This window comes from Carex rostrata, chromosome 12, assembly GCF_964058835.1.
Source record: "Carex rostrata chromosome 12, lpCarRost1.2, whole genome shotgun sequence".
Lineage (NCBI taxonomy): Eukaryota > Viridiplantae > Streptophyta > Magnoliopsida > Poales > Cyperaceae > Carex > Carex rostrata.
In genome coordinates this window covers 5,180,404-5,193,576 of record NC_135929.1, presented here as the reverse complement: position 1 = coordinate 5,193,576, position 13,173 = coordinate 5,180,404, and the positions used below count along the sequence as shown (strand labels likewise).

At 29.6% G+C, this 13,173-nt stretch overlaps 2 protein-coding genes across 4 annotated transcripts in view; one reads left to right on the top strand and one right to left on the bottom strand.

Annotated features, from left to right (window-relative positions):
• Window positions 1-13,173, bottom strand: part of LOC144562874 (uncharacterized) — a 98,761-nt gene that overhangs the window by 33,926 nt on the left and 51,662 nt on the right. For 2 of the 3 annotated variants that reach the window (XM_078312200.1, XM_078312201.1), the window contains exon 1: window positions 4,188-4,200. The exons of the other annotated variant lie outside the window; for it this stretch is intronic. The gene's annotated coding sequence lies outside the window, so the exon portion shown is untranslated. Of the gene's footprint in view, window positions 1-4,187; window positions 4,201-13,173 lie in introns of those variants that run through there. 3 annotated transcript variants of the gene reach the window in all.
• On the top strand, window positions 554-13,020 carry LOC144563022 (endonuclease 2-like). Its single transcript, XM_078312394.1, has 10 exons — window positions 554-569; window positions 1,222-1,280; window positions 1,396-1,570; window positions 1,780-1,875; window positions 2,204-2,343; window positions 2,477-2,574; window positions 2,819-2,892; window positions 3,056-3,144; window positions 3,560-3,694; window positions 12,808-13,020. The coding sequence occupies exons 1-10, from the start codon at window positions 554-556 to the stop codon at window positions 13,018-13,020; spliced, it is 1,095 nt and encodes a 364-aa protein (XP_078168520.1).

Genomic DNA, 13,173 nt, shown 5'->3' with positions numbered 1-13,173 from the left:
CAATCGAAGCATCCAAAAATAAAATACTAAGCGGGATCGTCTTAATTTTAATTACATAGACAAAAAAAATTCTAGTTGAGTAATAACTCATATAAAAAGAATAAAATTAGAGCATATGCTATCAAATTTAAACTTCAGGTTTCAGACATATTATTTGAAAATTTGTCTATATAAAAAAAAAATTCAACTTCTTTAATTGAACCGTAGCTAGTGTGCCTATTTAAAAAAAATGTTTTTCTGGTTCACAAAAACAAATCTTCATTATTTGAAAATGTTAGGATCTAATTAGTTTTCAAATGAAACTTTATGGAAGTGGTCATGTACTAAGCAGACTTCTTCTAAGAGATTAAACAAAACAGAATTCACCTAGACCATCTAAATCTCTAATTGGTTCAAGATTTTATTATGTTTGTGAATTGTGATAAGCAACTTCTAATGATATACAATACAATTTTAAGACTTATTGGTACTAATGAACTCCCTAACATAATAAAAGAAACTTCCATGCAATATATTAATTATGAAGAATTTTGATTGACTAATTTCGAGGATAATGTGTTTGAGAAAGAGTAATTATTTTTTAATTTTGTTTTGCAATTACAAATGTAGACAAGGAAAACATACTGAAGCATATGTAAGAATTGATATTATTATTCTTTTTGACATTGAATTTTTCATAGTGTCGTGGAGGACAAAATAGATTTTTAAAGAGAAATTTGTGAGAATGCCACTACAAAACTTTTAAAATATGAGAATGTCACTACAAACTTCAAAATGGTAGAAATGCCACTCTAAAACTTCATTAATTGAGAAAATGTCATTCTTATACTATTTTTATACTATTTTTATAAAAAATAATCTGAAAAATTCTATTTTAGAATACGTATTTTCGTATTTCCAATTATACCTTTGAAGTGAAATTAAGAAAGAAGTGGCCACCTCCAGTCAATCCCTTACATATGAAATAATTCTATAATTGAAAAATTGAATTCTTTATTAATATTGCAGCGTTACATTAAGCTATAACATAATATTCCATAGCATATTCAACTCATAATTCTTTCTCATGATAAATATGTAGAATTGAAGGATGTATAAATGGTGAAGTGAACAGAGAAGCACATACAAAGAAAGAGTTCGAGGGACAAAAATAAAGAGAGGGAGAAAGGTGGGTTATTTGATGTTTTGTTAGAGTATTTGTTGTATAACTTTTTGAATCAGTTCCCATATCTAGTGCTTGGGGTACAGATGGCCACTACATGGTTTGCAAGATTGCTCAGGTAATTTTATCTATATTTTCTCTGAACAAGTTATAAATTGTCTGGTAATTGATCTTATGTCATTAATTGTAGTATGACATAGTATATGTAAAGACAAATGGTTTAAAATTTGTAGAGTTATCTTACTAGTACTGCATCGAGCACTGTGTTAAAATTGCTATCGTTATCAGCCAATGGAGATCTTGCATCTGAGTGCAGTTGGGCTGACAACCTGCGCACTGCATATCCCTGGTCTTCAGCACTTCATTATGTTGATACTCCTGACAACTTGTGCACTTATGACTATACCAATAAGTTGTTTTATTTTAAAACATTTTCCATAGTTAATTAACTAAAGTTGTTATAGTTTCAAAGAAACTAACAAAAGAGAGACAAAGAGAAGTTAGAAAAGCGATAAGGAAAATGATTAAATATTAATATTTATGTAAGAAAGCTGTCATCTTCTATATACTTAATGAATATTTATGATATTTTGACTTCTCATTTGTTTAATTATCAGGAGATTGTCATGACAGTAGTAGAACATCTGGACGATGTGTAGTCGGAGCAATTAACAATTACACAACACAACTTAAAACTTATTCTTTAACAACTTGTAAGACGATGTTTACAATAACTTAATTTTAACAATTAAAATATCATTCAATAATTTTGGTTTTAATTGGATCCCTATCAATTGCATACCAATCATATGTACAATGGCCTTTTTTATATTAACATTGTTTCTTTGTTCGAATTTCTTATTACGAATCACTCAAGTCTTAATCCATGATATACATACTTATATATGGTAAACATATGCTTAGTGAGCATTTGATAGTTTTTCCCAATAATCCTTTATTATACTTCTGACCAAAAGAACAAAACGATGAAATACTTTGATATGGTTATATTAAATAACAATGTTTTTTTTTGCTCCTTAGATAAATTAACTCAAGCACTCATGTTCTTGGCACATTTTATGGGAGATGTTCATCAACCACTTCATGTTGGTTTTACAATGGATGCGGGTGGAAATAGCATTACAGTGCACTGGTATAATGTTCAGACAAACCTTCACTCAGTTAAGTCATTCACGTTTCACTATATTGCAACAAAAAAAGTTGGACTTATCTACCCATATATGTAAATTAATATGTACAAAAAAAAATTGATATCGAAATTGACATGTGCTCTATGTCTAATTTTTGTTTTAGGTATGGGACACAAAAATAATACAAATTTCAGAATCCAACTACTTTGGCAACGTCGTGAATAGAATGTCAGATTCAATTAAAGCAAACATTACGGACGGGTTACTTGTAATCATATTTTGAAAAAAAAATTATACTTTCTAAAATTTTTTACTTGCCTTGTGCTTTTTTTTTTGGGCAATATAGTCTACTCAAAAAAAGTCAGTGGAACTCATGTGGCTCTTCTTTGTCCTCTTGTGCAGACACGTAAGATAAAGTTATTATTTAGTTAAAAAAATAAAATTTATTTTTATCTCTAATGTAAATGCTAACATAATTCTTGAAATCACACATTATTCATTTCAGTATTGTATCGGAGAGCATTTCACAGGCTTGTAGTTATGCATACAAAAATGCCCCAAATGGTGCCTACTTGAGTGGTATGATGCTTTGCTTGTGAAAAAATAAAAATATAATATAACTTAAATTATATCATACTTTTTGAATCCATATGTTGAATCTTATATATGATGCTTTTTGAAGTACTAAAGTTGATTTCCATGTTGGCAAGAATTATGATTAATTTATTTTGTTCAACTACAGATACTTGTTACTTATCTCGGAAATCAGTTGTAAATACAAGAATTGCTCAAGGTGGTGTGAGATTGGCGAATTTTCTGAACCAAATATTTGTATAAGAATTATGAAGACTCGTTATAATGAGCTGCATATACAATAAATATCAATCCAATTAATAATGGATGTCTCGAGCCAACTACATTTTTATATTCCAAACTCGTTGTATGGATGTTTTCATTTAATGTTGAAATAAAATTATACTTTATTTGTTGTTGACTCATTTATTGGCTGTGTAATATCATGAATTTACTTGAATTTGAATTAATGGTGCCATCTAAAGAACTAAGATATATATCAAAGTAAATATCATGAGTTTTCTCCTTTTTATATTTGGTCATGGCTCCTCCCTCCATTAATGGTACCATCTAAAGAACTAAGATATATATCAAAGTAAATATCATGAGTTTTCTCCTTTTTATATTTGGTCACGGCTCTTCCCTCCCAAAGTATATTTACTGTTCTTGGCAGATGCTCGTTAATGGTCCAACGCTACTTCAACCCAATTCTAAATTTCAAATCCAGTTTGAGCAGGGCCGAAGCCGGATTCCTCCGACAAATATGGACAAGGCTTGTGCTCCACTTTATGGGCCTGGGTCAGGGCAGGTATGAAAACCGGGAAGGCACTGTTCGGCAGTTCACATGGAAAAAAAAAATTCATTCAGGCTGAATTTTTTTTCTCCCATAAACAGTAAAATCTAATTCAAAATTTTCATTTCCTATACTCATTCCTATTTCCTACTGTGATGCCGAACAGGCCCAAAGAGATAAAGGAAAATACAAGTTTTGAACTGAGTCCGAACGGATCGGATTGTCGTAAAACCATATCTGTATTCGTTTTTATTTTTTTATACGGATACAAATCGGATAACCGTAAATATTATACATATATATTTTTTAATATATATTTAACTATATGATATATATCTACTATCAGAATATATATAATTAAAATTTAAAGTTATATATATCTGTTTTTCTATACGTATCCACACGGATATTTAAATATAATATTAGTATATAATTTTCAAATACGGATCCGGATCTCGACGGATAATATCCTTTGCAACCCTAAGTAAAAGATGTCATACTTTTATACTTTCTTGAGGTTTTCTTTTGGGCCATTTCAGGACTGGCAAAAATACTAATATTAAAAAGAAATTAACATTAATTTCTTATACAACTTCAGATCAAGTAATTAAAAATTGGCTGTATTAGAGATAATATATAAACATTCTTGAATTCATATGATGGGAAACAGCAAAACCAATCCACTTCATGCAATGGTTCACATAACATACATCTAAACAAGCATTACAAATCATCGTAAAAGAATTCAAATCTCAACTATAGCTGCTAAACATTTTTTATTTTTCCTATTGCAGACTTTGGTACAGTTTAGGACTTTAGGTCCATTCGTACTAGGCCAATGCAGGATTTTCATTAGAGTACATAGGACAAAAAAATATTGAATCGAATTCAAACAGTTAATCAGGTTCAAACCTATTAGCTAACTGCGTACTAAATAAAAATTAATAAAAAAACAACAAAAATAGTATTCTTTATCATAATTAAAAAATAACAAAATTAGTTTCCTTCTGCATATTAAAACACAAAAAAAGTAAGACTAAATGTTAAATAGTTAAGTCGATGAAGCGAGCTTTTTTTATATGTCTTTGTGTTTTTGTCAAAAATGGGTTGCGCCCAAAAAAGACAAAGAACGATGTCAATGTGGATTTTATTGAGCAATAATGTTGGTTGAATTAGAAAAAAAAAATAAAAATAGATTGTGCACTGGAAATTGGATTCAACAGGTATTGGACTCTAAAATAAGAAGAAAGAAGATAAAAAAAATGAGATGAGAAATGGAAAAATAAAGATGGTCATTTATTGAGAAATGGAGAAGAGAGTGGAAAGAGAATTTCTTGTGAAACGTGCTGTCAGATTTGAAAAACTCTTCAAAATCAAAACTGGATGGCCATTTGATGAAAGAGATTTAAAAAAACCACATTCATATTTAAATGGACGACACTCCTCTTATCTCGCTCTAGACATGGTCCATGTAAAACGTGTTTTTCACATGTTCTGTTAGACTCTCTAATTTTCTACTCATAGTCCATGCTCATTGAAAAGACCTCTCCCGAGAGATGAAAACAAATCAAACGAATGGTTGAAAACTAGATGCCTTGTGCATTTTGGATAGGGAAAAAATGAATTGAAGTTGTATGGACTCTTTAATTGAATTGAAAAAACAAATCTCTCAAGATAAGACAATTTTATTTTCCAGAGTATGGCAAAAGCCTAAAACTAAGTCCGTATAAACTAGTTTTGGATTTTTCATGATATAGCAGTTGTCCTACTCTGTGCTTAACTAGATCCTCTCCTAAGTACGAGACTGTTAAATACTTAAATATCCCTACATACTTGAAGTTCAGCACCTCACTGCTACAAGGACCCTTTTAAGGCCGAGAGATTTCAAAGAATTTCAATGTTATCAGGATTTTACCTTGATGCATTACTCCCCGATTTTTTTTTAAATACCCAAAAAAAAATTATTTTATTAAAAATAACCAGGTTTTGAGTGGAATTTTAAAAATACCCAGGTCGCAGATTTTTATTGCGCTCCGGAATTTTTATTCCGGGCCGTAGAAAAAATTCGTGCCCCGAATTTTTATTTTTTTTAGATTTTTTTATTCCGAGCGCAGATTTTTTCTATAGCCCGGATTTTTTTTTATTTTTTAGAGTTTGGAGAAAGAATATATCCATGGTTACCGTTGGATCAACGATTTTCAAAGTGGCTTAATAAATAGTAAAAAAATTCAGAAAAATGTAAAATTTGGTCTCCAAGCAGATATTAATATGGAGAAGAAGATGAACGGTTCAGATCGACTTTTTGGATTTTGAAATTTCAACTTTCCACCGGAAGCATTTCGGCCCATATGCTAGAGGAAGCGCGTTAGCCGTACTCTATATATATATACATATACATATACATAAATATTATATACATATATATACATATACATATACATATACATAAATATTATATACATATATATGTATATTTATATATACATATACATATATTATACATATATTATAAAAAAATGAGTTATACATATATTATATACACATATATACATAGAGTTAGGCTGGGTGCTATGGATAGCATAGTGGCCTCTATGCTACGGCTCAATATTCGAGTTTTCAAAATCCAAACGGTCGATCCGAACCGTTCATCTTATTCTCCATATTAATATCTGCTTGGAGACCAAATTTTACATTTTTCTGAATTTTTTTACTATTTATTAAGTATTTTACAAAATTGTTGATCCAACGGTGGCTGCACAAAACAGTAAAACCGTTGGATTAGCGATTTTCAAAGTGGCTTAATAAATAGTAAAAAAAATCAGAAAATTATAAAATTTGGTCTCCAAGCATATATTAATATGGAGAATAAGATGAAGGGTTCGGATCGACCGTTTGGATTTTGAAAACTCGAATATTGAGCCGTAGCATAGAGGCCACTATGCTATCCATAGCACCCCAGCCTAACTCTATATACATATACATATATGAGGTGGGCTACGGTGAGTTGCGAAGTAAAACGCGTTTCTATTTCACACCGTATTTTTATTTTGAAAGTCCAAATGACCAATCCGAACCGTTAGATGTTTAATCCATATTGAAATGTGCTTGGAGACCAAATTTTACATTTTTTGGAATTTTTTTCTATTTATTAAGTATTTTTGAAAATTGCTGTTTTGCTGTGAACAGTAAAATTTTCTGGACCATCAGATCAGCGACTTTCAAAATTGCTTAATAAATAGTAAAAAAATTCCAAAAAATGTAAAATTTGGTCTCCAAGCACATTTCAATATGGAGAACAAGATGAACGGTTCGGATCGACGTTTTGAACTCGAAAATCGCAAAATATGAGTGCGAAGTAAAATAGTCGCTTTACTTCGCAACTCACCGTAGCCTAGCTCTACATATATTATATATACATATACATATATATACATATATATACATATACATATACATATACATATACATATACATATACATATACATATACATATACATATACATATACATATACATATACATATACATATACATATACATATACATATACATATACCTATACATATACATATACATATACATATACATATATTATATTATATATACATATACATATATTATTAAAAAAAATCAAACCATGGATATGTTCTTTCTCCAAACTCTAAAAGAAAAAAGAAAATTCGGGGCGCGAATTTTTTCTGCAGCCCGGAATAAAAATTCCGGAGCGCAGAAAAAATCTGCCGCCTGGGTATTTTTAAAATTCCACTCAAAACCTGGTTATTTTTAATAAAATAATTTTTTTTTAGGTATTTTTAAAAAAATCGGCATTACTCCAGGTAGGCATATCGACACTACACACGTTTATATTAACACAATAATTTTACAAAAATTTAATGTATGGACAATTTTAACCCTCATTAAATATTTCTCTAACTACCATTTTGTTCATAATGTAATTAATATAGTGATCATTAAATTATTTAGTTTCCATAATTACTAGATTTTGTTTCCCTTTTTTTATATTTTGCATTCATGTAAAATCAGAAGCTACATAAATTTGTTTATCTTTTCTTTTTTCTCATGACTCATGGTACGTATTTAACTTTTTTTGTAAATTTATGTATTTTTATATTAAGATACACTTGCTTTAATATATGATATATTCCAACTCAAATATTTTTTTAAATTTTTTTAAATTTTTTTCTTCTTTATTTTGATACTTATAATCTATTAGTCTATTTTAATTAAAATTGTTAGCAATTTTTTTTATTGATGTTTTGTAATTAATTTATATTTGTTAATTGAATAGATCTATCAATCCCCTAACTTATCATAAGAAAACCTTGAAAATCAAGTTTTGAATTATGCAAATGAAAGCAATCAACTTCTTTATTTGAAGTTTGAAAATCATGATGATATACTTCGTGTTGTTCATAATTTATATGGTGCTAAAGGCTATGTATGCTAACAATTTACGGATTGTGACCAAATAAATTTGTTAGTTTGTAGTCTTTTGTTGTACTTTTAATTTATTATTTTAATTATAAGTTGAATATCAAATTATTCATGATAAGTTGCATTCAATATGTTTTTTATATAAATAATAATGTTGTTTTCTTAGTGTTATTGCATAAAAAAAGAAGACAAAATGTTAATAGACAATATTTTTTATAGTAGATTATTAAATATTTTTTGTGAAGTCGTATAAAATAAATCGATATATACAATGTTTATAAATTTTAATAATATAATAAAATCAATTCACTGTTGTAATTTTCTCAAAAAATCTTAAACATTTGATTAAAATAAATAATGAATACTTATTATACGATAACATAAAGTTTATAAACATATTTTATTGTAACTTTTAAGGAACATATTTTAAAATAATATATGATAAAAAAACATATTTTTTATGAAGTAACATACTTTATAAAACATAACTTTTAAGGAAAAACAATTATGTGCTAATATATGAGAGAGAATTGGTTTTTAAAGGAAACACTTAATGAAGGATAAAATTGTCTATATAGTAAAATATTTTGATGATGTTGTGTCAATATAAAATTAAGTTGTTTTAATATCATCACCCCATTACTCCTGCTACGACACGTTCAATTATTAAATTCATACCGTTATTTAATTATGGCACATATCTCAAAAAAAATCCCCATGTCTAAATAGGCACCAAATTTTTATCCCTCGGTTAGAAGTTAATCTCTACTCTTTAGACCCTCTAAGGTACCATGGAGGAGATGGACTCACAACCCATAGGGGTGCCAGCAAACATGACTTTTCAGATCTTTTTGCAAAATATAAAAAATATAGAAATAAGTATACAACATGAAGATTAATAAAGAAAATAAGACATTTTGAAACAATGTTATCCTCAAAACAATTATGCTGCACAGAGCACAGATACATATTCTCGAGCTAGGTTTTTTAAATACAATATGAATTCAAAATTTATATGAGAAACTAAGTCTACCAGCTTTCGTGTAAGATATCCGATTCATATTCAAATTCGAATATGAATCGACGTCCGATTCATCAGTTGCAACCTTAATTATTTTTCGGATTGGACTGGTCCGGATTTTAATGGCTTTCAATATCCAACAAAGCAATCCTTTTCTTAGGTCCTGTTCGACAATAATCCCGAAAGTACTGTTCACGTGGAAAAAAAAATTCACTCAGACTGAATTTTTTTTCCCCACGTGAATAGTAAAATTCAATTCAAAATTTTCAATTCATATACCCATTCCTATTCCCTACTGGGCTATCGAACAAGCCCTTAATGTTTCTAAAATTTTAATTGAGTAGATTTTTTTTCTTAAACCTCAATATCAATAAGTTGTACGAGGGGGCTATGCCACTTTGTAAAGCGTGCATCAGTCCGTACTATGAATTTATGGTGTTTTAAAATTTGAATCCCTCAACTTAATCTTCATAATATATTGATAAATAAAATTGTATTTTTTTAAAATAGGTAAAAATTCATTATTTTCTTAAAATCTTTAGATGTAATTTTCTATCTAAATAAATAAATAGTAAAAAAAATAAAAATAAATAAATAGTAAAAAATTCAAAAAATACAAGTTTTTGTCTCCAAGTACATTTTTATACAAATCATGCTGAACCACTCAGATTGATTCTTTGCACTTTGTAAACAGTAATATTGATCCATACAAGAACGGTTCCGTAATATATTCGAGTTGTACTATTTTTCTTGACCATGTCATTTGACAAGTGACCCGGTAAAAAGTACGAGCAACTCATCATCTCATGTCTCTGAGTTTACTGAAGAACCTAAAACCAAAAACCAAAAACAAAATGGTATGGATTGCCATGTCATGCATGTGCAACTGTCACAAGGGCTCACATGGATGACAGGATGAGAGCAATCAATCCCACTGGACATCAAAATCTTTATGTAATCATACCTCCTAATAACTACTGAATCTCGAATCAGATTGTGATTCCATTTCTTCGTTTACCGTTTTGTCTCATCCTATCTTTTAAATTAATTGCCACGAGCCCCGCAGCTGGTCAATATACCTGACCCAATGTCAGGCATGAGCCATGTGCTGGACCGGTACCGGTCCAACCGGACAGGTAAAGCACGTTCCTAATTACGGTTCGGCCCCTTAAAATGTTTTTCTATTGCTCTTAAGTTTTTTTCTTTTTTTAATAATTATTGCGTATCCTGAAATATTTAAGTTAGATGGGAAGATTTAAAGATCAGATAGATGATGATGACACAATTTTGCTTATTTAAAAGATATTCAATTTGATCTATTATTAATGGTTATTATACAGTTTTTATTAGGTTTTTTTTTTGTATATGGTTCACACTTTTTACGCAAAGCATAATTAGAACTTAATAAATCAACATTCAACCACTAGCATTGAAAACGGTTGTTGCTGGTGAGCCCAGGCAAAAAGATTTTGGCAAGCAAAATCATGTTACTTTAAAAAAAAATGTTTATCTAGATTCATTTCTATATACATCTAAACATATTCTTAACAAAATATAAATTTATCCTTGATATATTATTATACAAATTAAAAGATTTTTCACCAAATTTCCCATATATTAATATTAATGTCATTAGGTAAATTTACTCTTATAATGTAAATTTATTTTCTAATAGCTATTATGGAAGTGCATACTTTAGACCCTTACAGTAAAAATGAAGGTTCACTCTCTCTGGTTTTTTTTTTCCATGTTGATATTCAGTTCTTTCCTTTTCTCCTTTGTACTGAATTTATCCTCTCCCTTGCACCGAACTCTGTTTTTATTTTAGTTTTGTTAGCGAACTTTTAATTTTTATAAAGACAAAATTAGGGGTGTCAACGGCTATGATATGAGTCGGGTAGAGATATTTTAATATCCATATGATAACAAAAAAAAATCTTTGCTCTTACCTGTCTTTTCGAATACGATAATTGTCGGGTAAACAGATAAAAAAGTATTATTGACGTTTCAATTTGTGCTTTCGATAAAATATTTTTCTAAACAAGAAAAAAAGAAAACAATAACAATGAATACAACTAATTTATATTTATGAAAATTTAATAAAATACAAAACTTTATTGTATCATGTTTCATCTTCATACAAATATATATCTATTTATATGATTTTATTTTTAAAAATTATCTTATGCGAAAACAAGTAAGATAACGAAAAAATTTGTTACGTACCCTTATCTGTACCCAATAAACTAACGAAAAAAAAATCTTACCTTACTCGTATTTTTGATACGATACAGATCAGTTTAATAAAAGGATGCCATTGACATCCTTAGACAAAATACCTAAAAAAGATTTATACTTCCGATGGTTGAACTAAATAATAAGCAAATTTTACTTGCCTTGAAGGAAGCAAAAGTATAAACAATTAGGGAGCACCTAGCTATCCCCCGTAACAATCCCTCATTTATCCTCCAGTCATTAACTACTAACTATCTAGGGGGATCACTTAATATTTGAGGATCATATAATATTTGAAAAATTTTACAACTGGCACGCGCAAGTATTCATCTATAATGCATTAAGTATTCATATATAATACATAAAGTATTTATACCTAAGATATCAAGTATTTAAAAAAAATTGGACACGTTTTTAGAGGTGGTTTTTTTTTTCTTCGTTCAATGTAATCAATACTTCTAACGATCGGTGATGAATTTTGCAAATCTAAAACTACGAATGTTTTCTACATAATTTTATCTTTCAGATGAGATCCATGATGACATACTTTCGAGTTGTCCGTTGCACAAGTATTTATCCTCATTGTGCAAGTGCAAATATAAAAACTTAACACATCACTCATCTATCTTTTACACATTTTTAGATGTGATTTTTTTTCTCTGTTCAATCTAACCAATATTTCTGAATTAATGTGAGGAATTTTGCAAATTTAAAACCACAAATATTTTTTAAACAATTTTTTTTTCAAATGAGATCCATGATAACATACTTTCGAGTTGTTCGTTGCATAAGTATTCATATCTCATCACGCAAATATTCATCTCTCATCGTGAAAGTATTCATCCTCATCGTGAAAGTATTCATTCTCGTTATGCAAATGTAAATACAAAAACTGAACACATCACTCATCCATCTTTTACACATTTTTAGAGATGGTTTTTTCTTCTCTGTTCAATTTAAACAATATTTCTGACGATTTGTGAGAAATTTTGTAAATCTAAAATCACGAATGTTTTCTACACAATTTTATCTTTCAAATGAGATACATGATGACATACTTTCGAGTTATCCGTTGCACAGGTATTGTTATCTTGTCACGGAAATATTCATACCTAAGATATTAAGTATTAATTCATACACATTGAAGTATTCATTCGTAAACCTCTATTTTTCTTCAAAAAAATTTTTATATCATTTCTTAGTACACAGTGACTTAATTCATCATTAATAAAGCTTTGTTCTTTGCAAATAACTCTCTACTTTATGAGAAAAGAGAACATAGACATGAAATTGATTAATTACATCCACAGATACAAAAATATTTTGATACGGTCAACAGTGGTGGATCTTGACTCGGCAGAGGCGTGCTCAAGTATTCATTCATACATGTTGAAGTATTCATTCATACATGTTGAAGTATTCATTCATACATGTTGAAGTATTCAATCCCGGCAGAAGCGTGCTTGATTGGGATGGTGTGACGGATGATCTCCGGCAGAACGTCTGTTGGAGCGGGAGCTGCAGGCATAGATGGGAAAAAATGGAGGCGGAGGTGAGAGAGGCAGAGGCGGAGGTGGGAGAGGGAGGTAGAGGCGGAGGTGGAGGTGGAAAGAGGCGGAGGCATAGGTGAGAGAGGGAGGCGGAGGTGGAGGTGAGAGAGGGAGGTAGGAGAAGAAGATGAAGTTGAAAAATGAAGATGGAGGTGGAAGAGGAAAAAGAGAAAAAGAAAGAAATTAATTCACAACAACAAAGTAGACGCTGTTTGCGAGAGAAAAAACGCATT

What these genes read in the sequence shown, in the direction of transcription:
- LOC144563022 (XM_078312394.1), top strand. An exon ending in AACTTATTCTTTAACAACTT is followed by an intron (nt 1,876 to 2,203) that starts GTAAGACGATGT and finishes TTTGCTCCTTAG; the next exon opens with ATAAATTAACTCAAGCACTC. An exon ending in TTCAGACAAACCTTCACTCA is followed by an intron (nt 2,344 to 2,476) that starts GTTAAGTCATTC and finishes TTTTTGTTTTAG; the next exon opens with GTATGGGACACAAAAATAAT.